This window comes from Vigna unguiculata, chromosome 3 (genome assembly GCF_037176805.1).
Source record: "Vigna unguiculata cultivar grain cowpea cultivar isolate G323 ecotype 2 chromosome 3, ASM3717680v1, whole genome shotgun sequence".
Lineage (NCBI taxonomy): Eukaryota > Viridiplantae > Streptophyta > Magnoliopsida > Fabales > Fabaceae > Vigna > Vigna unguiculata.
The window spans coordinates 61,497,735-61,522,625 of NC_140794.1; the positions used below are offsets into that span (position 1 = coordinate 61,497,735).

Below are 24,891 nucleotides of genomic sequence, written 5' to 3' on the forward strand. Positions count from 1 at the left end.
TTTGTTTGAACTTCTTTTTTCCAAACTACTTACTAAATAAACACATTTCAAGAAACTCGGGTCTCATTTTTGTCCAACTACAAGCACATGTAACAAGACCCAATTACCGAATTTGCAGAATCAGTTAGTGCATGCCTTTTTGCTGTGATTATTTTCCTTATATTGATTCTATAAAGGGAATATATATCGCAAGAGACCCCAAAGTTCTAAACTGAACTCTTTCAGAAGCGTTCGGTGGACGAGGACGAGTTCGGGGATGATCTTGATGCGATTGTAGTCATTTGCTCTCAGGTGAGTTTCGTTTTCCTATTCAAAATCTTAGCTTCATGATAGAACGTTTGTGGGCGTCGTTTCGTTCTTTTTTTCTTCAAAAGTTTCGTCATATTGAAATAAAATAAGAAAAGGACTCGTTGAAATGCTTGAAATCGTAGGTAGTGTTTAAGATGAGTTCAAATAATGGTATGGTTCACTCGGTCAAGATTGAGATTTGTTGGTTGTACACGAGTGCCAGGTGTTCGGGAAAAAGCTTGAACCGATATATTTATCGAAGCATAAGAAGAAAGTTCTGCAAATTTATTGGTGTAGGACATTTTCTGAAACATTGTATGTTCGTTTTGTACACTGTAGCTATCACTTATAAGTTATATTTCTCTGTATCGCACTGAAATTCACATATTGATTACGGAGCTCTCCTTTCATTTCTCTCCTGCACCTGCACTCGGAGAAGTTCCAAATCCAGATAAAGTTTATTTAAAAGCTGACTAATATTGAGAAATTATTTAATTGCTATTTCTAGAAGTTGTTAGTCACCGAATGCAGTCGATGCTACCGTATCCAGTTTTCTTTATTTTCAAACAGTGCCTTTTACATTTGAGCGGTCTGATTTTCATCAGTTGGGGGGTATGTTCAAGGTTAGGAGCTGATTTGAGGGGAAAATTAAAAAGAAATGGAGGGAGAGTTATAGGTAAAATGGATAGTGTTATAGTCGCTACCTTTTCTTAGATTCTTATCTTTGGTATCACGCAATTGGAAACCACACCCTTCCTCCATCACACTCACCTTGTTTCATATTCCCAAATCTCATTTGAAATCACAATCTTTGTTCGCTGAATCAGGATTCTAAACTCAAATAGGGTCCCTGATTTTTAGCCCTAAGTCTTTTATTATTTTGAAAATTCAACTAAATGCAAAACACTTCTTGGAATTCTTGTTAAATGAAAGTGCCATGGTGGAATGGCGGCTGGTTGCTTGCCAACCGCCATGGGCAATTTCTGAAGGGAGCCCCACTATGTTGGTGTCATAGACCACAATGGTGTGTTCATATGGAGGAGTTTTGGCCTTTCGCCAATATATATATGTATAGGTGTATAGGTGTTCACATTTAAACACAAACACAATCAAAGTAATCATAGAATACATAGCACATCAGAACAAATATATGCATAGCAACTGAATGAATAAGAAGCACTTTAGCAAACAATATCAGAGCGTACAAGAGAGTAAAGTTCTTAGAAGAAAATACATGAAAATCAAAATTCAAAAGCAAAGAAATCAACAAAAACAAAGCAAATAACAGGTATTAACAGAGCAGTGTACTTCTCCCCCTTTTTTTGTCAGCATCCAAAAAGGTGGAAATTAAAAGATAGCGCCATTGCTGTGAGGGAGGTGTAGGTGGTCTCGCAGATGAGGTTAGGAAGGGGTAAGCTGTTGCAGCAACTAAACAAAGGAGCTTTTAATTTGAGCAGCAAAGGTAGACGCTACCTGTTCAATTCGTTGAGCCTGTCATTCCTCCATAGCTCTAAGCAGTTCAGCAGTGGCAAGATGTTCTTCCCTGAGGCATCCTGTATCATTGCTTGTACTGTGTTCACAACATCAGAGAGTCTAATCAAAATTTCTAAAATTGAAGGATTAGACTCAGTCACTTGCCTAGAGGCGTCTAGAGAAACAGCTTCTGCTTCCTTTATCCTTGAGTCCTCTGATGCTTGTTGTTCTGCTTCAACTTCTTGTTGCTTAGCTTCAGCTTCTTCTCTCTTCTTAGCTACTGCTTCAAGTTTAAAGGTAATGGATGAAAGAAAGACCTGTGGTTCTGTTGGGTCTAAGCCAACTAGACCTCCATTAAAAACGTATCAGAGAAGAAAGGGTAGAATGGTAAAAACTCCAAAGGAGAAGTGTGGTTTAGCAATTTCTTTCTGGAGCTGCAAACCACTTACCCGTAACTCATCAAAAAAATTCTGAAGTAATGCCAAGGTACTGAAGAAAAATACCATCTCTTCAAAAGTTTTAGGGTGAGAAGTAGTGTTGAATCAATTGGCCACCTCAAAAGCCATTGGTTGCAGCAGTATTTGTTTATGCTGATACGGGTGTGGTAGCCTGTAAGTTTAGATGAACCAGTATAAAATTTTCTCTATGCTTGTTCTTGGTGAACTAAACGGTCTAGTCTAGTGTTGTGCAAAAAGTGTCTATAGCCTCTATTCAACCCCCTTCTAGAGCCCAATTGTTCTATCAAACATAGGTACCAATTTTTATTATAAATTCATGAAAAGTTCTATGTGGCATGTAAAATCAATGATTGAAATCTTTAATCTAAATACTGAGTCTTTTGTGTAAATGCATTTTGTACTGTATGTTGAGTCGTTTTTAAAACCACATAGTTATGATTATTTTATTTTTTTTAAATTTGATACTTGTATTTTTAGGATTAATTTTAATTTTTTTGGTTTGTCAACCTCTACCTTCTAGGTTTGGCTCTGTCTTCAGATGGGGCTGCCACATTCGATCTACACCCACACAGTATCACTTTATATTGGTTATGTTTGGACGAATAAGAAATGGGAGAAGGTATGGTGACATTGCTCGCTACCTATAAACACTGACTGGCCACAGATGCTCACTCAGTACAAACTACTGAATCAGTTAGTCTTAGTCGGGTCATGGTTTAAAGTATTAGGTTGGGTTTGGATAAAACCAAATCTAGATTATCCCCCATGTATTAAGCCAGGATTGGAAAAGGTACGTACATAGGTGTGTTGCCTGTATGTTTTTGATTCAATTGTCATCCTTCTGTTCCTCGGTTTGAGTTTTCTTATTCATATCTGAAATTTTAAATCCATCTATCTCCTTGCCCTGAGGTTATCACTCCCGAATCAAAATTCCATGAATTCATTACTGTGAATCATTTGAAGAAATAAGGAAATAAAATTGAATGGGTCTTATTTGTTCAATGACTTTGTGGTAAAATACTTGGGTTTTATTTTCTTCAGTTTTCATTAGAGAAATCTTGAATTATCCATATTTAGATTAATGTCCTTTTTTCTTGTTTTTTCATCGTTACGAGGTGAACTTTTATGTTTTCTTTGACAACTTGATTTGTCCCAAGTTCTCAGGTGCAAATTAGGGTTCTTAATCATGAATATCGATATTGATTATTTCAAGTTGGACATTGATGAACTTATTGGTGAATTCACTCAGGTATCAATAACATCGATGTCCAATGATTTTCCTCATTCTGTATTTTTTTAATTCAAGGAGCATGCTTGCCATTGTTTGGATATTAACAGTCCATATTTGATGTTCAATTTTGGTGACTGACAGAATGAGTCAACAACTTTGGCTGATATGAAAAGAGTATGGCTTTCGAGGAAGTTCTCCTACATTTATGAAGCTTGTCCTTCTACCAACCTGGCTTTCTTTATGCAATCAGTGTATGCTCATTGTATAGGTAATGTATAGCTGGTATATGCAGGTTTGATCATTACTCAATTGAGTTTAGATTTATTTTTTGTGGGCAATTTGCATGTTGAATGGTTTATTCATGCTAAAAAATATTTCCAAAATTATAGAAGCAGTGGTCCAATCTGAAAAGCTTATAATATTTTTTAAAATTTTCCTGTATCTGATGAGTATGTAGTATGCCATTGAAGTTTTATTTTACTGGCCTTTATATCTTTATTTCAGTATAAAAACTCCTTCATCTTCCTATGCAGGTTACATTGTTGGTACTGCTTCTTTATCACACAGATTAGGCGGCTTTTATTGCCTCTACTGTCTTTACGAGACTCAACCCTTTAATCCTTCTTTTAAGGTCTACCTATCTCTTGGTATAACAATTTTCCACTTGATAAAACAACTATGTTTAACTATACAGTTATTGGATAATTTTTGCATTGTCATGCTTACATCTTATCAATAGTTTGGGTGTGTGGAGGGAACTAGATTCATTGTTCATAATTGCTTTAATTTTGATTTTTCCTTGAATCAATTTAGCCTTTTAACCCTATACCTGTATATTTCTGTTTGAGTATGTGCTCCATCGGCGCACCTCACTAATTTGTGATTCAATAGTTGCAATCCATAATGTGCCCTTATCATACAATAAAGTAAGTATTCTTTCATGTTTTTAAAATTTAGATTTTATAGCTAGAATGGGTGTGCAAAAAATCTAATTATTCAAATCCAATTCTAAATCATACTAATCCAAATCACTTTTAAGTCTATTTAACGTATCTGTCTCAAATCCAATCTAATTAATGTATTGCATATGGATTAGTTATTTTTTTGGATTTAAAAAAAATTCAAAATCAATGTTCATCCTAAGAAATAGTTTGCACAACACAATTTTGTGTTGGTTTTGGCTGAGACATATTTTACTCTTATCTACAAAACACCTCTTTAGTTTGAACTATGGCCAGAGCATTGTTAGGTCAGCCTTGGCTTGGCTTTGGCTGAGGTGTCCTGGATTCGACCTTGATCAGAATACCATCGACACGTCCTGAGTTGGGATGTTGTTCGGCTTTTCGATGTTGTTTGGCTTCTAGCAAGCTGTCATTAGCCTACTTATCTATTATATATCTCTTCTAAGCCCAAGAATTACCGGTTTAAAATCCTAACCTAACCTGAAACTTGTTTACATGGCTTGATTTTTAGAAAGACCTAGAAACAAGTCAATCAGTTTAACTTGGCTAATGAGGCTAGAAAGGTCAATGAGTGTTGTTCATATCAAATAAATTATTCTTTGTTTTCTGAAGACTAATATTAAGGAAGTAAGCAACACACTATTATATTAAAAGTGGACAGACGCGTAGAGCATATAAGTGTTCATATTGCCACAGGGTAAAATAGTTAGAGAAAGTCATACAAAAAAGACACAATTTAGTATTGAAAAAATCATGCATAAAGGAAAAAATGGGAAAAACTTCAATTAGAATCATGGAACACTTCTATTCTCCTGTTGAACCATTATGCTATTAACCACTCTATATGATCACCTAAGAAGGAATGGACACATAGATACGAACACAAAGATGACAAAGATACATGTACGAAGATACGACTAAATTAAAAAATATAGGACATAGGACACTTTATATATATATATATATATATATATATATATATATATATATATATTTATATATGGGTCTATTAGTAACTACTGACCTAAAAAATCAATAGAAACAATTATAAAAGTGTCTAACAAAAGAAAATTTTATGTAAAATGTCATGTTTCAAGAGATAAACTAGCTATCTCAAGAATCTCATTGTCATCCAATGAAAAGTCATATGTAATATCTCACAATTTAGTTGTTTCTTCATTGTTTTTTGAGGGGTTTCTTGAGAGAAAAGAAAGACTGTTATGAATAAATATTAGATGCTTCATCCTTTGAGGTGTTGTCTTATTAATTTTCAAAAAATGAATCACAATTTAGTTGTTTCTTCATTGTTTTTTGAGGGGTTTCTTGAGAGAAAAGAAAGACAGTTATGAACAAATATTAGGTGCTTCATCCTTTGAGGTGTTGTCTTATTAATTTTCAAAAATTGTATAAAGGAATTGGTACTTCAATGGTTTGTAGAATGGCATATACATGCCCATCTCTAATAGCTAGGTTGGTAGAATGGCATATACACGTTTTTTCTCTTGCATTTCCCGCGTAGGGAAACATCCTACATCATACAGAACTTAGATATTCCAGATTACAGCATTTGTACCTCAACAATGTTGTGCTTTAGTGACTGCATTTTTTTTTTCTGTCAACTTCTGTTTGGAAAATACGTGTTTTGCATGTGTTGGTTCTTCCAAATGTGGTGAAATAATATATTGGTCAAACATCTTCATGTTTATTGTTTAGTGCTTGGCACCAGACATGCATATGTTACGTAAACTGGCTTTTCAGAAGATAGTTACTATGATGCATGACAGAGGAAAACTTTATCTTGCTTAATGTGTTGTGCAGTGTTACTCCTTGACCTGCTTCATAGTGTGTCACTAGAGTAGTTATTCCTGAAAATATCTTCTTTTTTATTTTCATTTTATGTTTCATCCCACTTTGATGCTTCATATTTGTCCGAATGTAATGATGGTCCACATGAAAACCTAAATTTATGTGTTCGTACAGAGGAATTAAAGAAACTTAGAATCCTTGTTGCTGATGCCAAAGCCAATGATATTAAAGTGGTACCTGCTTTAGTGAAGAGAATGCTTGAAAGAAATGTTTTCCTTTTTGGCTCTGTCGACTTGATTGAAGGCTGTGTTGCAGAGACTGTAAACCAACTCCAACAATTACAGAATGCCCGTATTCAAGTTGCATACGAAAAGTAAACCACCAAATTACATTTATATCCAAGATCCTTCTTTCCTTCACATGTTGCCATGATAATGTAGTTTGCTCAACAGCTTATTGTTTTCATCTGTTCACTGTGAATGACAGGTTATTTGAGAGCTCTTCAATTGATAAATATATTCAGATGGACCTTGTAAGCACCTTAATGCTCTGTGACTTACAAAATGATTTGTTTATTCTGCTAATTACACTAATTTGCCGTCAGATTTCTTAATGATAAGTTTATATGAAAAATATATTACTCTTTTGCATTTACAAGGGCTCTGATGATGGTATTATAAACATGAAGGTTGTTATGTAAATTATAACATGCCTTCTGGAACCACCTAAAGGCTCCAATAAAAAATATTTTACGTATTACTCAATTTTATGTTTCTAGTTATCATATTTCTTTGTTTTCTTTTTTAGCGGGGGAAGGCCGCTTGGGGCTTATATCTCGTGCCTATTAACTTGGAGGGGTTTTGGTACTTTATATTATTTGCTTATTTTGAATATGAAGGAATGCCTGTAAGATCCACGCAACTTCTGTAAATTAAACACTCGTGCAAAATGCCATTCAATCCTTGCTTTCGTCTGGCTCTGGGTATATTTTGATATCTATACTTTCAGATGCTAATATCTTTCTTGAGATGTATTTCACGCAAACTCCTACTATAGACTGTATATTATTTTTAGGAGTGATAAGGTGACTTATGATTAGATGGAAGGGAGGGAAAGGTACGTGGGTTGGATCTCCTTGCTAACAATTTAAAGAAATATGGTTGGTTTGCTGAGTTTAGAAAGGAGGGTGAGAGAGGTTATGGGTTCAACTCTCCTTATTAACAAAGAACTAACAACTAACATTTGTTGATAGAAAAAAAGACTGTATTTTTAATTGTTTGTGATTTTGTTGCATTTAACTCCCTTTCTCTTTTCCACATGCCAGGGCTTGGAAGTTGAACTCGATTTGCTCAAGAACAAGTCATTGGGATATGCTGCAGCCAAGAATATGGCCATTCAAGGTATTTATTCCTATCCTATTTTACATAACGAGGTGCCTGCCGGTTAAAATACTTTTCAATTTTTGGAGTGGTTGCTGGTGTAAAGCAAGTTTTTTTTTTTTTTTGCCTTTTTCTTGTTATCCGAAAAGACTAGTGCGGGGCAACCAAGAAGAACGCTTGTCCTGAGTTTTTTTTTGTTTTTTTCTTTTTACCACGACTTGTTAAGCTGTTGGTTTTTCTGATTTTTAAAACTAGAAAGATCCTGTCTTCCTATTTTAAGTGCAGTCATATTTTTTTAAAGAATGACCACTTATATCATTGGGGGGTTCACGGTTTTCCAAATTGTGAATTGCTTCCCATTTTTTATACAAGGACAAAATGCTGCCCTCAAGACTTGTGGAATTCTTGACCTTAAGGGGAGGCTGGGGATGTTTTGGTTGTTATTGTCTGGCTGTTTGAATTTGGCAATACATGATATCATTAATGCTGTCAATTATCTAATTCTATGTCCTCGTTTTTCATTAGAGGCAAGCAGTATTTTAGACGTTGAAAACATAAAGCACATACAAGAAGATAAGCAACTGATTGGAGATGTAGTAGAGAAGGTTGCTAATGACTGGCATGCCCAGAAACAAGCATTTTATAAACAAACAGGATTGGGGGAGGACGATGAATATGAGAAGGAACTGGAGCAATTACTTCTAGATCATCATCCACATAATGGAGATTCTAACCAAGATTGAACACAACAATCTGAGTCGTAAGAGGAGTTACTTATGGTTAGGGGATTCATAGGGACTCTCAAAGAAGTGATGTGTTTTACTTTTTCCTGTAATCGAATGAAACAAAATTTGATAATATAATGTTTCATTTCATTATTCCATGTTTATTTGGAGATTGATCACTGGTTTGATTTCGTCCGCTCCCTTCTCAAATGATTTCACAAAGAGCTACTTACATTATGAAATGTCCATATAGTAGGAATACACTAGATTGATTTATTATTAAATTAAATATCCTAACGTTGCCTATATGCGCTGTGCAATATATGATCCGTCGAATACACTGGCATGAGCTCAGGCACTGGTTTCGGCAGAAATGACCTTTTACATGGAGGAAACTCTTCTGTTAAAGTGTTCTATCTTGAACGCACATATGCAGATCCTGTTCAATTAGTAATAAACAAACAAGTGCCAGGCATACACGGAAAAGGTCATTTGATAGCTTCTTATCTTAATTCATCTAAAAAAACGACCTCTGCAATGGCAAAGCGAACTTCAATCTCGAGAAGAAGAGGTAACGTGACTCGCCACAATTTTGGAAAGTGCATGGACTTGTATCAATTCGGTTTTGGTTATGGTAAACATACCGTATACTAATAATAATATTTATATTTTATATTATTGTAAGCAACAAAAGATTGAAACGTGTTTAAATAACTCTAAAACGAAAGGGAAAATGGTAGAAACGTGTATTCATTTTGCAGTCAAATTTCAAAAACAAGTAGCTGGCTGGTATAATAAACGTTAAATCTAGTACAAAGGGAAAGTTTTCAAGACCACCCTCTACTCTATCTAAAGAAATACCACAATATGCCCATTTTCTTGTCCCCTTTCCCTCTGATTCAAATTCAATGAGGTATTATGTAATAACTAACTAACTAACTAACTAGATAGACTATAAAGTAACTCAATCACGTGAAACCTGTGTCCCTCTGACGGCAAATGATCTATGTTGAAGGTTAGCAAGCCAGAATTGACATCGTGATTGAAATCAACCTCGTTATTTTGCAGCAGACACCTAGTTGGTCTTGCCGACGAATAAGCCCCGAACTTGCCACACCCCTTGATCTCAACACGAACCAACCCCTGGGTATCCCCCACTTCATACACCAGCCCTTCAACGGCACCACCAGCATTGAACATGTTCAAAAGTCCAAGAGGGGAAAAGCTGTACCCAGGACCCAAAACCTTCACAGGCGCAACAGCAAACACCTCGTGTTCCAACACCTTAAGGGACACCGGCAGAGCCACATTGCGCGGAAGCACAATGAGCTGCCCAGAGTGATGCGCGTAGAGCGCGCAATCACCGTTCCAATCGTCATCACCAGCAGCCTCCGCAATGAGATGCACATCACCACCTCTCACAAACCCTGTTATGGCACCGGAAACCGTGTCATGAAACGCATTCTTCCTCTCAGCGGCACTCCACGCAGCCCCTTGGCAGTTATAAACTCCCAACACCCCTCCGAACTTGTTCATGTTCCATATTTTCAACAAACTCACTCCGTCACGGGCCGGGTCACTGAACAAGCAGTCCTTAGTGGGCCTCCCGGGAAGACGGGCCCGAAGCACCGACCCATCGGGCAAAACCATCTTCTTAAGCAGATCAAAATCATGCTTCCCCGGCGCGTCGCTCACATAGAGCGGCCCACCGCTGATGGCCCTGGCAGAGCCGTGGTACTCGGCGGCAGGATGAAGCGAATGAAACATATCCCAATCGGGTAACATGATCTCCCCGAGGAAGACGCTATTGTACGCCACTGACGCAATGTGGATAGTGTGCGACACCGGATCACGCGGGTAGAAATCATCCGAAGCTCTCACCACCGCCGTCTGTTTGGAGCAGTAGAGCGCGTCCGTATTGTGGCTCATGCAGGCGATACACCCGTTGTCAGGGAAGTTTCTAGAAATCGAAGCGTCAAGTGCCTGATGATACTGTCTGGTCAGTTCCACCCTTCCCCCAAGACCCGCAGCCAGAGTCTCCAAAATGCACTGCACATCCACCTTAACGCCGTCTATACCCGCCGACGCCAGATAACTGTGCAACTCATCGTAAAACGTGAATACCTTCTTAGGGTTCACAAGTCCCAAACCCTGAACCGCCAGAATGTCGCTTTTCCACGTAGGCTCGTTCTCCGTCACTCCACTCGACACCTTCGGGTACTTCATCACCGAACCGTACTCCTCCATCTCCTTCACTCCTGGACGAACCCCGCCCCAGTAACCCGTGATTGCGTGCCACACATACACGTGCTTCACCTCGTGCTTCTTCTTCGCTATGTCCACGATATTCTTAATACCTAATCCCGGTTCCTCCTTCTGAAATTTCGCGTTCTCTTTTATCCCCGTCAGCCTCTGCAACGAGTTCGAGTATTCTTTCACCTTCCCGTCGTCGTCGTCGCCGCCGACGGATTGCCAACCGTCGTCGATGATGACGAACTTCGGCGGCGTGCCACCGCTGCGGAGTGATTGGATTCCGGTCTCCACTCCTTCCTGAGTAACTTGCTGGTAGAACGCGTCCCAAGTGCACCAGCCGAAGCAGTCCACGATGCCGGGGAGCTTCTTCTCATCGCGGAGGCGGAAGGTGTTGAGGTGGTTCCTGACGGCACGGAAAGCATGATGAATGGTGGCGAAGGGGTCGGTGCCGGCGCTAATGAAGATTGCATGGCTAAACGACGAGGCTTTGGTGTCTGCATCACCACTCTCGAGACATAGTTGAAGGTGATCGTTGGAATTCCCCTGTAGACACGCTCTGAAGGAGCCTTCTACAAGAGGGAGAAAAACTGTGTACACGATCTGATTCTGGCTGTTGGTGTCGTTTTCCGATTCGAGGTGGGACCCGTCTTTGGTTTCCACCAATAGAAACTGAGTCTCCAAAGGAATTTGGCTCCCTCTGTCCCCCATTTTCTGCGCCATCCACCACAGCTTGAACCGGAAGCACGCCATGAACCTCACATCCCTCAAGGTTCCCAACGAAACCACGTGCCTGCTATCTTCCTTCTCCATATCCACTCCCAGAAACAATCCTTCTACCGTGGATGTCTCCACCACGTTCTCCGGTATTCCTGTCAGAATCGTTCGCTCCTTCACCACCAGCTTCCCCTCCGAAACGCGAACACCAGGTTTTATCGTCATCTCTTCAGCTCCCTTTACGCTCCTCTGCAATTAAATCAAACCAATTTTTCATCAACCCAATCGAACTGAAATGAAATTTGGAATTTAGGGGTTTTATTAATTCATACCTTGAATGACACCACTGGAAACACTCGATTCAAGAAATGTCTGCGAATTCGAAAACATGGAGATGGAAACCATTGCCGTTAGCAACATAAAAAACAACTGAACAGATAAAACGGCATCAAAAAAAAAAAAAACAAGATTAATGTGACGATGAATCATATACCAGAAGTTGGGAGTTGCTTCTTATTTGGCGATCTTAGATGAATGCCTGAAAGAATAGTGTTTGGATGAGTTGGAAGAGATCGGGATTCGGTATTTATAGGAAAGGATGTAGTGTGACATAGATTGGAAACCATTGTTAACATCTTCTTCCTTATCACTCTCGTCAAATAACCAACGAACATCATCCTCTCTTTACTTATTGTTAACTATCTTAAATAATATAATATCTTTTTGCAAAAAAAAAAAAAAAAAACAGAAAAACAAAATAACTGTAGCTGGTCCAACTTGCTCTTTTTTGACATTGGATGGGGTCGCCACGTTGGATCCACGCCCTCACAATACCACTTAATAATTAAGAAATAAATAAAACCAAGTAAAACTGGAAAACGTGATACGACACGATGTTTCTTATGTTGCACACCTGTGCGATTTTCGTTGGGTAAAACTAAAATTTCCAAAAGAAAATGGTTTTTAGGGCTATTCATCTCTGTTGTTTACGCCTACCCTTTGTATTGTGAAGCTCAAATACACAACCGCGTTACTTGGCCTGATATGTTAGTGTTTAATTTATGGGTTAAGTATAAGAATTTTATAATTGGTTTTTAAATTTTCTTGTCTTGTCGTGGTAGTCAAGCTATTAGGTTTAATTTAACACACTAATTTGACATAAGTTCCCATATACTCCTATTATTGGAAAAAAATGATTGTAAGTGACCAATTCCTATTGGCTCAGTGTCCATAATTGGAGTATGTACGTCACGAGAGCCCATTGATTGTTACGTATTTTGGATTTAAAAAAGTACATTATCATAGTTTAGCTAGGTGGAACTGACGTGATTTTGCAGAACATAATTGCAAATAACTTGGGAAGATGGAAAAGGTCCATCCACTTGGCCAAGTGGCTAGTGGTTGGATATTGGATACGGGCACAAGTTCCACACTCACTAAACCATTTCATCGTTTTTAGTTATATAAAACGGGCTTTCGATTTTGTTATGATTTTTTTTTACTCAATCATTTGAATAAATTATTCCTGCATGTTGGATTTGCCAGGGAGGATAAGATTTTGTGGCTTGTTGATGAGAGTAGGTTCAAGCCATTTCTACATATTCTACTTCAAGGATCAATGGATGTGGGAGACAGTGTAGAAAATAACTAGATGCAAGGTACTTACTCTTTCATTTTCTAATCCACTGTTTTTTTTCTTTTAAAGAGTTTATATATTGTCCGCACACAATATATTTATTTGGTTCTTGTTGAAATCTTATATTTTTAATAATAAATTCTCAAAATAACTTAGTACAAGAGTTGTTCTGTATGGGTCAGTCATGGGTCTGTCGACAAAGATCAATTCGATCAATCAACTTAACAAAAATCAATTGTGGAGATTACTTCTGAAGAAGATTTTTAGATATAGTATTGAGTGTCCGACAACATCTTACCCAGTTTCTCACCACCCTTGGCTTAAATGGGAACTACAATGTGGGTTGTTCGACAACATCGAACGGCCTCCTCAGTTGATGTCAATTGATTGGTACACAAAATTTTACCTAGGTTTTTTATACAAATTATGTGGTTGAGTCAGTCGGTCGATGACTCTGAAACCTAACATTTAGTTAGCTTAAACAAGTTAGTAATTAAAATTAAAAGTGATTGAGTCTTGATTAGGTTAATTCTAATCACGGGTCAGGAAAAAAAAAATACAGGTTAAAGGTATCATTGTTAGAACTTTTCTATTGCATTAATTACAACATTTTCAACTTTATATCTAAAACAAAAGTATTCATTGAGTTGGTTAATTGAGTTGGTTATTTGATGACTTAATCAGATTTTAAATTATATTGACTTTATTTATGATTGAATCAAATTTGATTCAATTCAAATTAACATACTTTTATATAGGTTAGATAATATTTTTCATGAGTTACTCAAGATAAATCTAAGACACATTTTTATGTGAATTTGAATTTTCTCGAGTTCTTTTTTGTTTTGTATTGTTTCTTAAAATAAATTGATGGATGCTAATTTTGATGTTTTAAAATTTAAGAAGATTTTTAAAGTACCAATATCAAAGTATTTTAATGCTCTACAGGAAATAACAACAACAAATCCAGTAAAATATTTTAACTCTTCTTATGTTTGTTTGTCATTTACTTACAGTTAGCATAACCTAGACACTCTTAAATAGGTCATGACGGTGGTGCATCTTTTTCTATTTTATCTTCATCATTTATAGTCGTTATTCTTTATTTATCTTAACCCATTTCACTTATTTGTCTCTATTATTCACCGTTAATGTTTATCTATAGTTCTTAGTGAAATTCAACGTGTGGACCTTTGGACATGTGACAATATTTGAATGGATTGAAGAATCCTAATGTAAGCTCCTAAGGGCTGGAACACAGGGAAAATATCTACCTGCAAAAGACTATTCGACGCTCAGGTTAGTAAGAGAGTTTGAATCTTTAGATTAAGAGAGAATGAGTATGAGAGAGTGTCTATATTACTTGGGAATACTATATGTATTTATAGGTCTTTTGGACCTTGGATTGGATCCATGTGATAAAACAGTAATGTAATATTGACCGATTGGATCCATGTGACTTTTGATGGGTTTATATTTTATCACATGAGTTATGGTTCTGATACCACTAATTGGGTTTATATTTTATCATATGAGTTATGGTTATTGAGAGACTATGGTTCTAGATATATATGACATTAGTCTTACACATATAAGACATTTAACACCACTTTTAACTTTAAGGTAATGGTGTTATAAGACTTTATTCTTATATAGTGTTTAACTTTGTCTATTTTATCCAAGTGAGACTTCTGACTCATAATTGGACTATTCCCTGGCTAAATGATATTTATGCATAACTTTATTACAATCATCACTAATGAGATTTTATATCATTTTTTACATTATAAAACCAGTGAAATAAATATTTTAATATGCAATTTTCCTTATAAAAATGGAATAAATATAAACTAGCATTGTTTGTGGTGTCAAAAATTCTTTTTTTTCTTTGGACCTTTAATATTCAAATGCTCCTCCAATTTTTACCAGTTTTTTTTTTTTTTTCTGAAAGAGGCTCACAACAAATTTAAGATAGAGGAATACAGGGGATTAAGTTCTTTAAAATTAATTTAATTTCATTAAAATAAAATGTTGCTATCTTGAACGTAAAATAATTTTCTTTTGTGGTCCAAAACTTTCATTTAGGACCTCATGGATTGATTGATGGTTGTGGAATTGTGGATAAGCCTAGAGTCGTGAGAGAGATAATGGTAACTTATACCTGGCCATAGCCAAAAGACATGTCAAGGGACATTAAATAATCATATAATGATATCTCCATCATAGGGTTTTTAATTTATTTTTTATGAATTGTAATGTTATATTATTTTTAAAATAAAGTTATACAATATAAAAATATTTAATATAATAATAGGCAAAGATTCTAACGCTTAAGTAAAAAGAGCATTATTTGTAAATAAAGATAATTATAAGATAATGTAATGCTTGTGATAATATGTTTTTGGAGACATACTGATATACATAGTATAAAACAGACATAATACATGATACATACATATTGTTAGTTATGAGTAAGGATGTCAACGGGACGAGTAGGGTACAGGTAGTAGCTCCCTCGTACCCGTACCCATATCCGTCGGGTATCTGTTATGCGGGTACCCGTATATTTTTTTCATATCCGCGAGTATCCGCGGGTATTTACAAAAATATTTAAAAAAATAAATATTTAACCATAATTAGTGCTTAGATCAACAAGTCCCCTTTCTCCGATTGATTCTAGAAAAACAAACAAATAAAAAATCACTACTAATTTATATTGTAGTTTATTTTTGAATAAAATATTAAAGAAATTACTAACTTCATCAATGTCCACCTCTTGCAACATTGTATAAAGTTTCATGTTGTCCAATTTTAATCTAGAAGAGCCTTAGAACATAAGAAGTTGAGTAAAAATTTCTAACAATCACTTAATTAAAATATCTAAGTAAAAGTATTAATTTCATTACCTTCCATGTTGGTCCATAACCAGTCTTAGAGACACATCAATACCTCCACAATATATGGAAGTAATTTACTCATTCGTGAAGTAAGAATCTGACCACCATTATTGGATGAAAACTCAAAATGTTGTTTACTAATATATATATATATATATATATATATATATATATATATATATATATATATATAAGGTAAAGTTTAGCGGGTACTATGATACCCGTACCCGCCCCATTAACATACGGGTATCAAAAATACTCATACCCACGGGTAACGGGTATCCATTTTTAATATTCATTTCCTACCCGTTGCGGGTTTTATCCGCGAATACCCGCAAGTACAAATTTTTTTGTCATCCCCAATTATGAGTAGATTGTATTTATATCACATAAATATTATCATACATCTCATAAAATATATTAATGGATAATCAAAATATCATGTGGATGTTATTATTATATCTTTGTAAATTGAACATATTTTGATAGAAATATTTAATATAATAATGTTATTTTATTTTTGTGATCAATAATTTTCCTTTATGTTGTTTAATATAATAATCTTGTAATACAACATTTTTATAACGCGTAAGTTTTAGAATTACAATTCTTAGAATGAAAAAATTCTTAGTTATGACATTAATTAAACTAATTTCATGCATTTTTTTTCTAGTACGTGATGTGTTTTTCGATCGATAAAAACAAATTGTTAAATTAATTTTAGTTGATATAATAACATTTCCTTCATCGGTCTTTAAAGCCAACTACTCGGTATAGATATGTAAATATAAGAAAACTGATCCCTCGGAGTGGTGAATAGCCTAACTCCCACATATGTAATTGATTAGTTACTAGAAGTTATTATATTTTGACATTCCTAAATATTTTGCGATTTAGAATTTGGTAATCAAGACAGGTTAAAATAAATTTCACCTGATAATAATTCAGGCTTCGATGTATAATACCATCTATAAGCAGCATTCAAAGCAAGTCAAATAGTTTTTAGCAGCATCTGCAATATAGCTTCAGGATCTCTTACTATCTCCTCCTGGCTTTCTTGCGAATCATCGTTACCTTGTGTAAAGTCAGCACTAGTGTAAGTTCTAATACCTGGGCCATGTCCTCCAGTATCCCTCTCCCTTCCTAGCTGAGCTCGCCTAACTTCCCTTTGATGTTCGGTCAGCTCTAGCCTCCTCTTTTTACAACTTAAAGGAGGTGCCTCTTGTAGTGTATCCAACACTAGTTCCACCCTCTTAGAAGTGCTGTTATGTTTGGCAGAGACCTTATATCCCTGTGGAGCATCAATGGCTTCCTCAGGAGATTGACATTTCTCAAGACATGGTAGGCTTCTCTTCTGGAGCTTTAATCTTCCATTTCTGGATAACCTGTCCAAGACACAAAGAAGATTCGAGGGGAAATCCAAAATAATTTGCTCACCAAATGTAGAATTCCAAAAGTTGATGGTTGGTTCTGAAATAGAGGGATATGGGTGATTGAGAGTTTTTTCCAATAGAGGTTCATGAAGTTTGAGCAAAGCGGAACCAAAGTTTATAGGAGGTTGACTTCTTCTTAAGCAGCTTAGAATTTCGGTCCATAGAAGTTGGAGTTGGTTGTTTGTTTTATCATCCTGCATTCCCATATTTGATAGCCATTCAAGCAGTGGGAAGGAAACAATCTGCAGAAAAGTATAAGGAATATTAAAGGCTAGTTTGATGAAACGAAAATTATCATGTAATTGTCAATTTGGTATAATAAAGCATAATGAAAGTCATCAGCACAAACTAATTGTTTTTAAGGCATTCACCTTTGTGCAGTTTTCGGATGAAAATGCAAACAGAATGTGATAAGACTCTTTATTCTTTAGCCGGTATCATAACTGAGTTGAACCTTCTATCATGGACTAATTAGTAGTAGTAGTGAAGTAAACCCTCACCCTTCCAGTTGCAGCATATAAGTAAATACACATGTTTCATAAAAGCTACTTCAACGAACTAAGTAGGAATAGAAGGAACAACCTTTAGAAAATGAAGAATATCTTGCTTCCCGTGAAGGCAACTAATAAAGCATGCCAACGCAGAATATAGCCTGATATTTATGAAGTGAAAGTCAAGTAGAGTTAGTTACTAATTGAACAACAAAGAATGCATTACAGGAGACAACTTATATTACTTACCTTGAGGTCCCAACAAATCCAGGCAGTTCAGGCACCGGGTCTCGCACCATTTTTGTTCTCAATAAATTCATATACCTGAAATGTGACATAAAAATTATCAGTAGAAACTTAGATACACGAATCTTCATTTTGCACATGCTTGACACATCCATTTACAGCAATTAGAGTAGGTTAGGTAATACTCAAAGGTCGTGTTACAATCAAAATAATACTTATACAAGCTAAGTAAAGCAGCAAAATACAAATTAGCAAGTCAATTACTTGAATAAGTTATGACAATATCTAAAATTGCTAATAACTTCACGCAAGAAATAGAATAGATGCCTATTTATAAAATTAAAACAAAAACACTAGCATATGTCGAAATGCCAGTGATATTGCTTTTACATCCCCAACTCAACACAGAACGATAGAAATGTCAGGCTAATAAAAGACATCCATTCTGAAGATGCACTGTTTCTACCATTCAACTTTTATCATCTGAAGATATGAAACAGATACCCCACACAATCAAAAAGAGACATGGCAATCACGTATTAAACAACTAGAAAGGCTCATCATATCCTTACAAAGCATGTTGAAACTTACTTGGTAACAAATTTTAAGCAGTTCGTTATACAGAACAATATTTTCCTATCACGGTCAAATTTACTTCTGTCCAATTCAGAAACTAATTCCAAAGTCTGAATCTGTTCTAGAATGCAAATCAAGAAATTGCCAGATAAATGAAGGAAACCAAGATCCACATCATTGCGTGTTAAGTCAAAATCAGCACCACTCTCAACCATGCCACTATTTTCATCAAGGTAGCTGCTTAACAACAAACACAGGTCCCCAGAGAAATTGGTGGTTGATGAACATCGAATGAACAAAGTACAAAGAGATCCATGAAGTGCTTTCCACGTCTGAATAACCAGTTCAAATCTCGGCTTTCTTTCTGGTGATACAAAATATTTGTCCAAAGAGCCACTAGCTGTCACGGTCATTCTTGGAACTTCAGAAAGTGCCAGGATGGGGTAAATTAAAAGATGGCATATGGAGGAATATACAGTGCTGTCAGACAAGGCTTCCTGTAATGACTTGCAGTTTGGATCAGATACACAGTAGTTCAGACCTTGAGCTAATGCTACCCATATGTTCAAGTAAATTGGTTGAACGTGTCTATACAAGAAAATAATGCTGGTGAGGAGATCTTCCAGGGGATCACTTGAAGAAAACATAAATTTAAAATATTCACACATCCCTTGTGATACGTGATCAGTTTGATGGGATTTCATGGTTAACTGAACCATCATGTAGAAGTACAGTGCTATCAAATAAACCAATGGAGAAACCTTATCCATATAAGAAACACTAGTGACACTAAGAAATTTTAGATGTTTATTATTATCAACTGATTGCGTGTCTTCAAAGTACTTCAGATCTAAAGAAATTTTATACAGAGGAGATCCCAAGATAGAAGGACCTAACTCCTTTGTGATAGCATCTACGAACTGAACGGAAGTACAATAAATATCATAATTTTCTCCAACATCCGAGCACGAATCTTCACATACTTTCTTGATGAATGTTATTAATGAGGTCAAGCACTGCATAATACCTCCATAATTAGTAGATGGACTTTCAACATGCAGTTTGACTCCTTTCAGAGTATGTATAAATAACTTCAAAGCTGCATCATAAACATGACTTCTATGATCATAAGTGACAGTTGGCAGAGATGCTTGATGAAAAACATGAAAAATCGTACTCAGATAAAAGTCCAATTGATTAATATTCCAGGGCATCCATCTAATTTGGTGTTGCTTCCAAGAGCATTTTCCAGATTGAGAATGTCCGTTTTCAGAGTTTCTGTGGCTTACCAGGCCAGTTGACTGGAAGAGGACCTCCCTACTCTTCTGTGAAATACTATCAGTGAGCAGATCAAGGCCCAGGCTCCATAAGCAGATGTTCTTGCTATCAGGTCCATTCTGAAATATTGATTTAAGTATAGGCTCTAAAACTATTTTTATCATTGATGGTTCATTGACAGAGATATCAAGCTTATGCAGCAAATAACACCATGTGTTTAAGCAGGATGAATGAACTGATACATCACATTTACTGGACATGATGCCAATCAGTGGCGTCATTATTAGCTTTATGCTTTTCGAAAGGCCATTTGCTTGATCATCACAAATTTTCCTTCCTGATAGAGAATTCTCCTCTGCTGATGCGTTTTTCTCAGAAACCAACATTGGACCGTGAACAAGAGCGTCAATAAGACCTTCCCAAGCAACCTGCCCATAAGGTACATGAAAGGGTTACATAAGCAACAATAAGTAAATGACGTTAACACCTAGTAAGTGTTCTGTGCATTGGTAGAGTGAAGGGGGGAGCATGGAGAGGGAGAGAAGAGAAAAAATAATTCATTTCTACTCTATCAAACTAAATATTCAATTTTATTTCTTATTTATTTCCCTTTTCTCAACTTAATTCTTCTCTATTTTCATTTCCTCAAAAACAAATACAGCATGAATGTCAACCATAATTCTTTAAGCCACTTTCTATCATGTCCCTTTAAATATTGAACAGGTTTACACCCCAAATAATAGTTCATCTTTGTGAATCATGGATGAGATAAAAGCAAACCAGTAGCTCATATAATACCAGCGTAGCAATTTGAACTTGAGGGTCAAGATCTGTAAATGTACGTTCAGGAATTTTTAGCATATCATTAACGAGGTGCCTACTCTTCAAAGCATGGGATCCAAGCATTCGGACAAACCATCCCCATGCACAAACAGCTTGCGTCTTCATACCATTTTCTAGCAAAACCTTCATCCCACTGAGCAATTTTATCTTCATATCTTTGATAATAACCTAATGGAAAAAATAAGGTAAGTTGACAATGACACCAAAGACAACGACTTTAAACTTCAAACCACTATGTGAACCTTACAGACCAAGCATGATATGTCACGGACAATACAAATTTTATTTCCATTTTGCACTACCATAAAATAATCTATATAAAAATATCGTACGGATGGGCATTAGATTTAAAAAATAAATAAAAATAAAACTAATCTACATCCAATCCAAATCCAATAAAATTGATTGGATTGAAATCCAAATCTATTTAGTTGGACAAAATTGATTATGATTTATTTAATATAATTTATATTTGGATTTAAATTAATTTAAATTCATATCCATTTAATTTGAATAGAAGTGGCATCAAAACCAGGTAATTTAGTTCATGGATTCAATTTCAGTTTTATTTAAATTAATTTAGGTTTTCTTTTACTAAATAAAGAAGATATTTTTCAAAATTAAATTGGTAATTTTGGGAAAGAGAGTGATCATATAGAGGTGTTATTAGCACGATGACTCAACAAAAAGATACATGTATTTGGTGATTCTAATTGAAGTTTTTCATTTTTTTCCTGTGTTACTTTTTCTCACTGTTTAATTATTTTTACATTAAAAAATTTTCACATATTTTGATCATGTGGAAATATGATGAGCACTTATATATGCTCTATACGTCTATCTAATTTTAATATAATGACTTTTCCTTGCAGAAAATTTCTTATTCCCTTTAATATCAGTCTTTTGAAATATACAAATTTATCTGATGAACAAGAGCCAGAGGCCTTTATAAGTTGGTTGGCCTAATTCAGCTTATTTGCTCGGGTATAGGTTTTTCTATAACTCAGGTCATGTTAACAAACTTTAAAAAGAGCTTTCTAATTGGTAAATAAATCAATGATGTCCAGGTCAAGGTTGAGGACGCCTTGAATGAGACTGTCAACGATCATTCTTAGGCTTTGAAAGAGGCTTGCTATAGGTAAATAGGTCAATGATACCCTGGCCAAGGTTGAGGACATCTTCAATGAGACTGTGTCAATGATGCTTCAGTTGAGGCCGAGCCAATAATGTCCCAATGGAGGCCTGGCCAACAAAAGCCCACCTGAGGTGGTACCAATAATACTTCGGTCAAGGCTGAGTTAAGGACGTATTGGCCGAAACCGTGCCAAAGATGTCCCATCCAAGGTCAACTCATCAACACCCCAACTATGTTCTAAACCAAAGAAACAGTTTGCATAGAGTAAAAAAAATATCAGGCAAAACCAGCTTAAAATTATCTTGACCAAAGGATTTCTTAGGATGAACATTGATCTTAGTTCTTTTTAAATCCAAATCCAATTAACTGGAGTGAATTAAAAACCCAAAGATATGGATTTGAATTTGAATCAGATCCATTAATATTGACTTAAAGTGATTTATATCAGTGATATGAATTCAATTTCAATATTTGGATTTTTTGTACACACCTAAAATATAGGCTGCAGGGATTACAACTACCCACAACGAGACAAACTTGCCAAGATAAAACATTGTAGTTTGGCATCCTTTGCATAAGCACAAAAGCAACAGTAGTATTGACAGCTTAAATAGCTATAATATAATCATGGCCATGCCACTAGAGTACGAATCCATCACTTTATATTGAAATCACAAAATTGTTTTGGTACCTTAGAAAGATCCAGAGAGGGAGGAATGACTGTGGATCTGATCTTCAACAGGCACCTTTCTGAGGCATCCCTCTCCCTTTTATCTGTGCTGAGAAGTCTTCTGTATATTGGAGGAGCCCATACATGGGATGAGCCTTTCATTTGCTCGCTTAGTTGACCTGATAGCTTCATTATAGCCTGTAATTGAAAGGTTAAAATATCAGTTTCATTAGAAAACTGCTAACCTAAAGACGACTTTCAAGAATAAATATGCAACGAGAACCAGACCACTAAAATCACCAGGCATGCATAAAAGAACATCATCTCTTATTAAGTGAGTGTTTGAAAAAAATGATCAAGAAGCTAATATAACATTAAAAAATTTGAAATAAGGTACAAGGGCACAGTTTTGTTTTCAAGGTTGTAGTAACTTGTGATACTGACAAGATATATATTTAGCGCTGAGTAAAAACACTGATTATTTTTATCCTCGCTGCAATATATTTTAAGGGAAAAATGCTCATCAACTTGGTAAGCATTGTTGAAAAGCACAAGGGGGAATTGGTTGATCTATAAACATTTTAAAATCACTAAAAAGTGTGGAGTTCGTTTATTTTGTTCCTAATTTTATTTGACAAAAACCTAAAAGCAGTTCTTTAGGTTCGTTTAAAGCTATTCTATAAAACAAATTAAAGTTTCATCTTAGTGAATCATGCAACTGTGGTGACTTTAAATACAATTTTTATTATGGAATTATTGAAGTTTAAATATACTAATTGGGAAACAGCAAAAACAACTAAGGAACTACATATAAGTTATTTCAAATATTATTTGACCTCGTAAAGCACCAACAATAAAGAAAGGGAACTGTACCTGCGTAGCTTCAAATGTTGTGGACAAAGAACCCATGGGATTGTCCAGGGCATGAACAATTGCCCGTAACAAATAATGAAAGTGAGTAACAAGAAACGTTGCATCCAACTGTTGGACAGACAAGCACCATACCCCTAAATTACAAGCAGACTGTAGCAACAGTCAAGACAGATTATGTAAACAACTAAACATAATACATAAAAACCCAACTAAAACTGAAAACACTAATCAAGAGTAAAAAGAATATCATACGAGCCTTTAATTTTGTGGTTGTAATAAGTTTGGGCAATGTACTCAGAACCAAATTGACATCATCCACTGCAAAAGCAAGCAAAAATCAGCTTTGCACAAAACCAAATCGATAGATTGAAAAACAACAGCGAAACTAGATACCTCGAAGGACGGAAACAATGGATGGATGATAAAGCATGAACCCCAAACACTTCAACGCTTGAGTGGCACTGACAGATAAGTAAATAGATTAATTAATGGAAATCCTAATTCTACAGAGAGAACAAAGAAAGAAGTCAAAACGATTGAATGGTGAGAAAGTGGAAGTTGGTGCTCACATTTCTTCGTCGTGGTCGTCGACGATGTCGGAAACAATGGAGGAGATTATGGATTGGGCGGAGTGAGCGAGGAATTGGAGCGAAGAAGCGTTGACGCAAGAATGTTGCTGAAATTGCAAGAGGGAAGAATAGCCTGAGGATTTGTTGAACTTGTCATTTGAAGAAATTAAACTGCGGATTTCTTGAATCTCTTCTGACATCGTTTTCTTACAAAGATTTCTGAAGGAAGAAACAACTCAGTTGCAGTCTCACACTACCTCGTCGGCGCGACGGAGAAAGATGCCAGAAACCAATCCTTCGCGCCAAAACCCGGTTTCGCGGTAAACCCCTCGTGCGGGAAAAATGCTATCAGAATAATCAGTCTTCTGAGAGAATAAGTACTTTAAAAATGTGGTACTGACCCTCTTTTATTGATATTTTTAGTTTTTTATTATATAAATGAAGTGTGTAGTTCTATGTAATAAATATTTTTAAATGGATATTTGATTATCTGTTTCTTAAATTATGTAAAAAAATATGACTGATGAATAAAAATAATTTGAGAATTTTGGACGAGTTAATATGAATTGTTATTTTAAAAACGATTCTAAATATTTTTTTATTTATAGTATAAATTATTTGAAAGATTAATAAATTTTAATTTATTATTAAATATTTAAATTAATTAATATAGTGATTAATTTTTTTTCATATATTGTCATTTAATAGTTTATTTTAAGGGTTAAATATGTTTTTGGTCCCTTAACTTTCAGTAAATTTTGGAATTAGTTTATTTCGAAATTTTAGACCAACTTAGTCATTCATCTTTCGAAATACGTAGATTTAGTCATTTTAATTAAACTTTTTTAAATTTATTTGACATTTCAAGCGTGTTTCATAATAATATTTGACTCAACATTAAAGCAAAAATGGGTCAAAAAGTATAAACAATTCAAATACAATCTTGAAATGCGTA

At 35.5% G+C, this 24,891-nt stretch overlaps 3 protein-coding genes and 1 long non-coding RNA gene across 16 annotated transcripts; 2 read left to right on the top strand and 2 right to left on the bottom strand.

The window, feature by feature from the left end:
* Positions 1 to 26: 26 nt before the first annotated feature.
* Positions 27 to 8,475, top strand: LOC114178419 (Small nuclear RNA activating complex (SNAPc), subunit SNAP43 protein). 9 transcript variants are annotated; one of them, XM_028064306.2, is made up of 10 exons: positions 32 to 123; positions 226 to 291; positions 2,740 to 3,009; positions 3,377 to 3,468; positions 3,592 to 3,718; positions 3,984 to 4,097; positions 6,393 to 6,591; positions 6,705 to 6,750; positions 7,543 to 7,618; positions 8,123 to 8,475. In XM_028064306.2, the coding sequence occupies exons 4-10, from the start codon at positions 3,406 to 3,408 to the stop codon at positions 8,338 to 8,340; spliced, it is 843 nt and encodes a 280-aa protein (XP_027920107.1). In that variant the 5' UTR covers positions 32 to 123; positions 226 to 291; positions 2,740 to 3,009; positions 3,377 to 3,405; the 3' UTR covers positions 8,341 to 8,475. The 9 variants fall into 9 exon arrangements, with proteins under 9 accessions (XP_027920102.1, XP_027920107.1, XP_027920103.1 ...); XM_028064302.2 differs by having other exon boundaries at positions 2,740 to 2,838; positions 3,384 to 3,468; XM_028064301.2 differs by having other exon boundaries at positions 27 to 291; positions 2,740 to 2,838; positions 3,384 to 3,468.
* Positions 8,476 to 9,046: 571 nt separating this feature from the next.
* DIN10 (Raffinose synthase family protein) lies at positions 9,047 to 11,978 on the bottom strand. Of its 2 annotated transcripts, none has more exons than XM_085670413.1 (3): positions 11,781 to 11,978; positions 11,622 to 11,675; positions 9,047 to 11,538 (listed from the first exon to the last, which is right to left on the bottom strand). In XM_085670413.1, exons 1-3 carry the CDS (start codon positions 11,964 to 11,966, stop codon positions 9,262 to 9,264), a joined length of 2,517 nt encoding a protein of 838 aa, XP_085526539.1. In that variant the 5' UTR covers positions 11,967 to 11,978; the 3' UTR covers positions 9,047 to 9,261. The 2 variants fall into 2 exon arrangements, with proteins under 2 accessions (XP_085526539.1, XP_027920101.1); XM_028064300.2 differs by having other exon boundaries at positions 11,622 to 11,661; positions 11,783 to 11,957.
* Positions 11,979 to 12,050: 72 nt separating this feature from the next.
* On the top strand, positions 12,051 to 14,429 carry LOC114178420 (uncharacterized). Its single transcript, XR_003603321.2, has 2 exons — positions 12,051 to 12,947; positions 14,091 to 14,429. It is a non-coding gene; the product is annotated as an uncharacterized LOC114178420 (long non-coding RNA).
* A 2,310-nt stretch (positions 14,430 to 16,739) lies between these two features.
* Positions 16,740 to 24,297, bottom strand: LOC114176218 (uncharacterized). 4 transcript variants are annotated; one of them, XM_028061177.2, is made up of 11 exons: positions 24,194 to 24,295; positions 23,937 to 24,043; positions 23,761 to 23,828; positions 23,620 to 23,685; positions 23,368 to 23,517; positions 22,516 to 22,692; positions 20,645 to 20,857; positions 18,584 to 20,274; positions 17,996 to 18,070; positions 17,838 to 17,907; positions 16,740 to 17,497 (listed from the first exon to the last, which is right to left on the bottom strand). In XM_028061177.2, the coding sequence occupies exons 5-11, from the start codon at positions 23,401 to 23,403 to the stop codon at positions 16,814 to 16,816; spliced, it is 2,946 nt and encodes a 981-aa protein (XP_027916978.1). In that variant the 5' UTR covers positions 23,404 to 23,517; positions 23,620 to 23,685; positions 23,761 to 23,828; positions 23,937 to 24,043; positions 24,194 to 24,295; the 3' UTR covers positions 16,740 to 16,813. The 4 variants fall into 4 exon arrangements, 3 of the variants coding, with proteins under 3 accessions (XP_027916978.1, XP_085526700.1, XP_027916976.1); XM_085670574.1 differs by having other exon boundaries at positions 23,624 to 23,685; positions 24,148 to 24,284; XM_028061175.2 differs by having other exon boundaries at positions 23,624 to 23,685; positions 23,937 to 24,297.
* Positions 24,298 to 24,891: the final 594 nt, after the last annotated feature.

Bases quoted from the DNA above. Each gene is read 5' to 3' on its own strand.
- LOC114178419 (XM_028064301.2), top strand. From the start codon at position 2,810: ATGTTTGGACGAATAAGAAATGGGAGAAG. The intron at 2,839-3,383 runs GTATGGTGACAT...CCAAGTTCTCAG, and splicing joins CGAATAAGAAATGGGAGAAG to GTGCAAATTAGGGTTCTTAA. The intron at 6,751-7,542 runs GTAAGCACCTTA...TCCACATGCCAG, and splicing joins AATATATTCAGATGGACCTT to GGCTTGGAAGTTGAACTCGA.
- DIN10 (XM_085670413.1), bottom strand. From the start codon at position 11,966: ATGATGTTCGTTGGTTATTTGACGAGAGTGATAAGGAAGAAGATGTTA. The intron at 11,676-11,780 runs ATATGATTCATC...CCATCTCCATGT, and splicing joins AGCAACTCCCAACTTCTGGT to TTTCGAATTCGCAGACATTT. The intron at 11,539-11,621 runs GTATGAATTAAT...ATTTAATTGCAG, and splicing joins TTCCAGTGGTGTCATTCAAG to AGGAGCGTAAAGGGAGCTGA.
- LOC114176218 (XM_028061175.2), bottom strand. From the start codon at position 24,136: ATGTCAGAAGAGATTCAAGAAATCCGCAGTTTAATTTCTTCAAATGAC. The intron at 22,693-23,367 runs GTACAGTTCCCT...TTTCAATTACAG, and splicing joins CAACATTTGAAGCTACGCAG to GCTATAATGAAGCTATCAGG. The intron at 17,908-17,995 runs GTAAGTAATATA...CATAAATATCAG, and splicing joins GGATTTGTTGGGACCTCAAG to GCTATATTCTGCGTTGGCAT.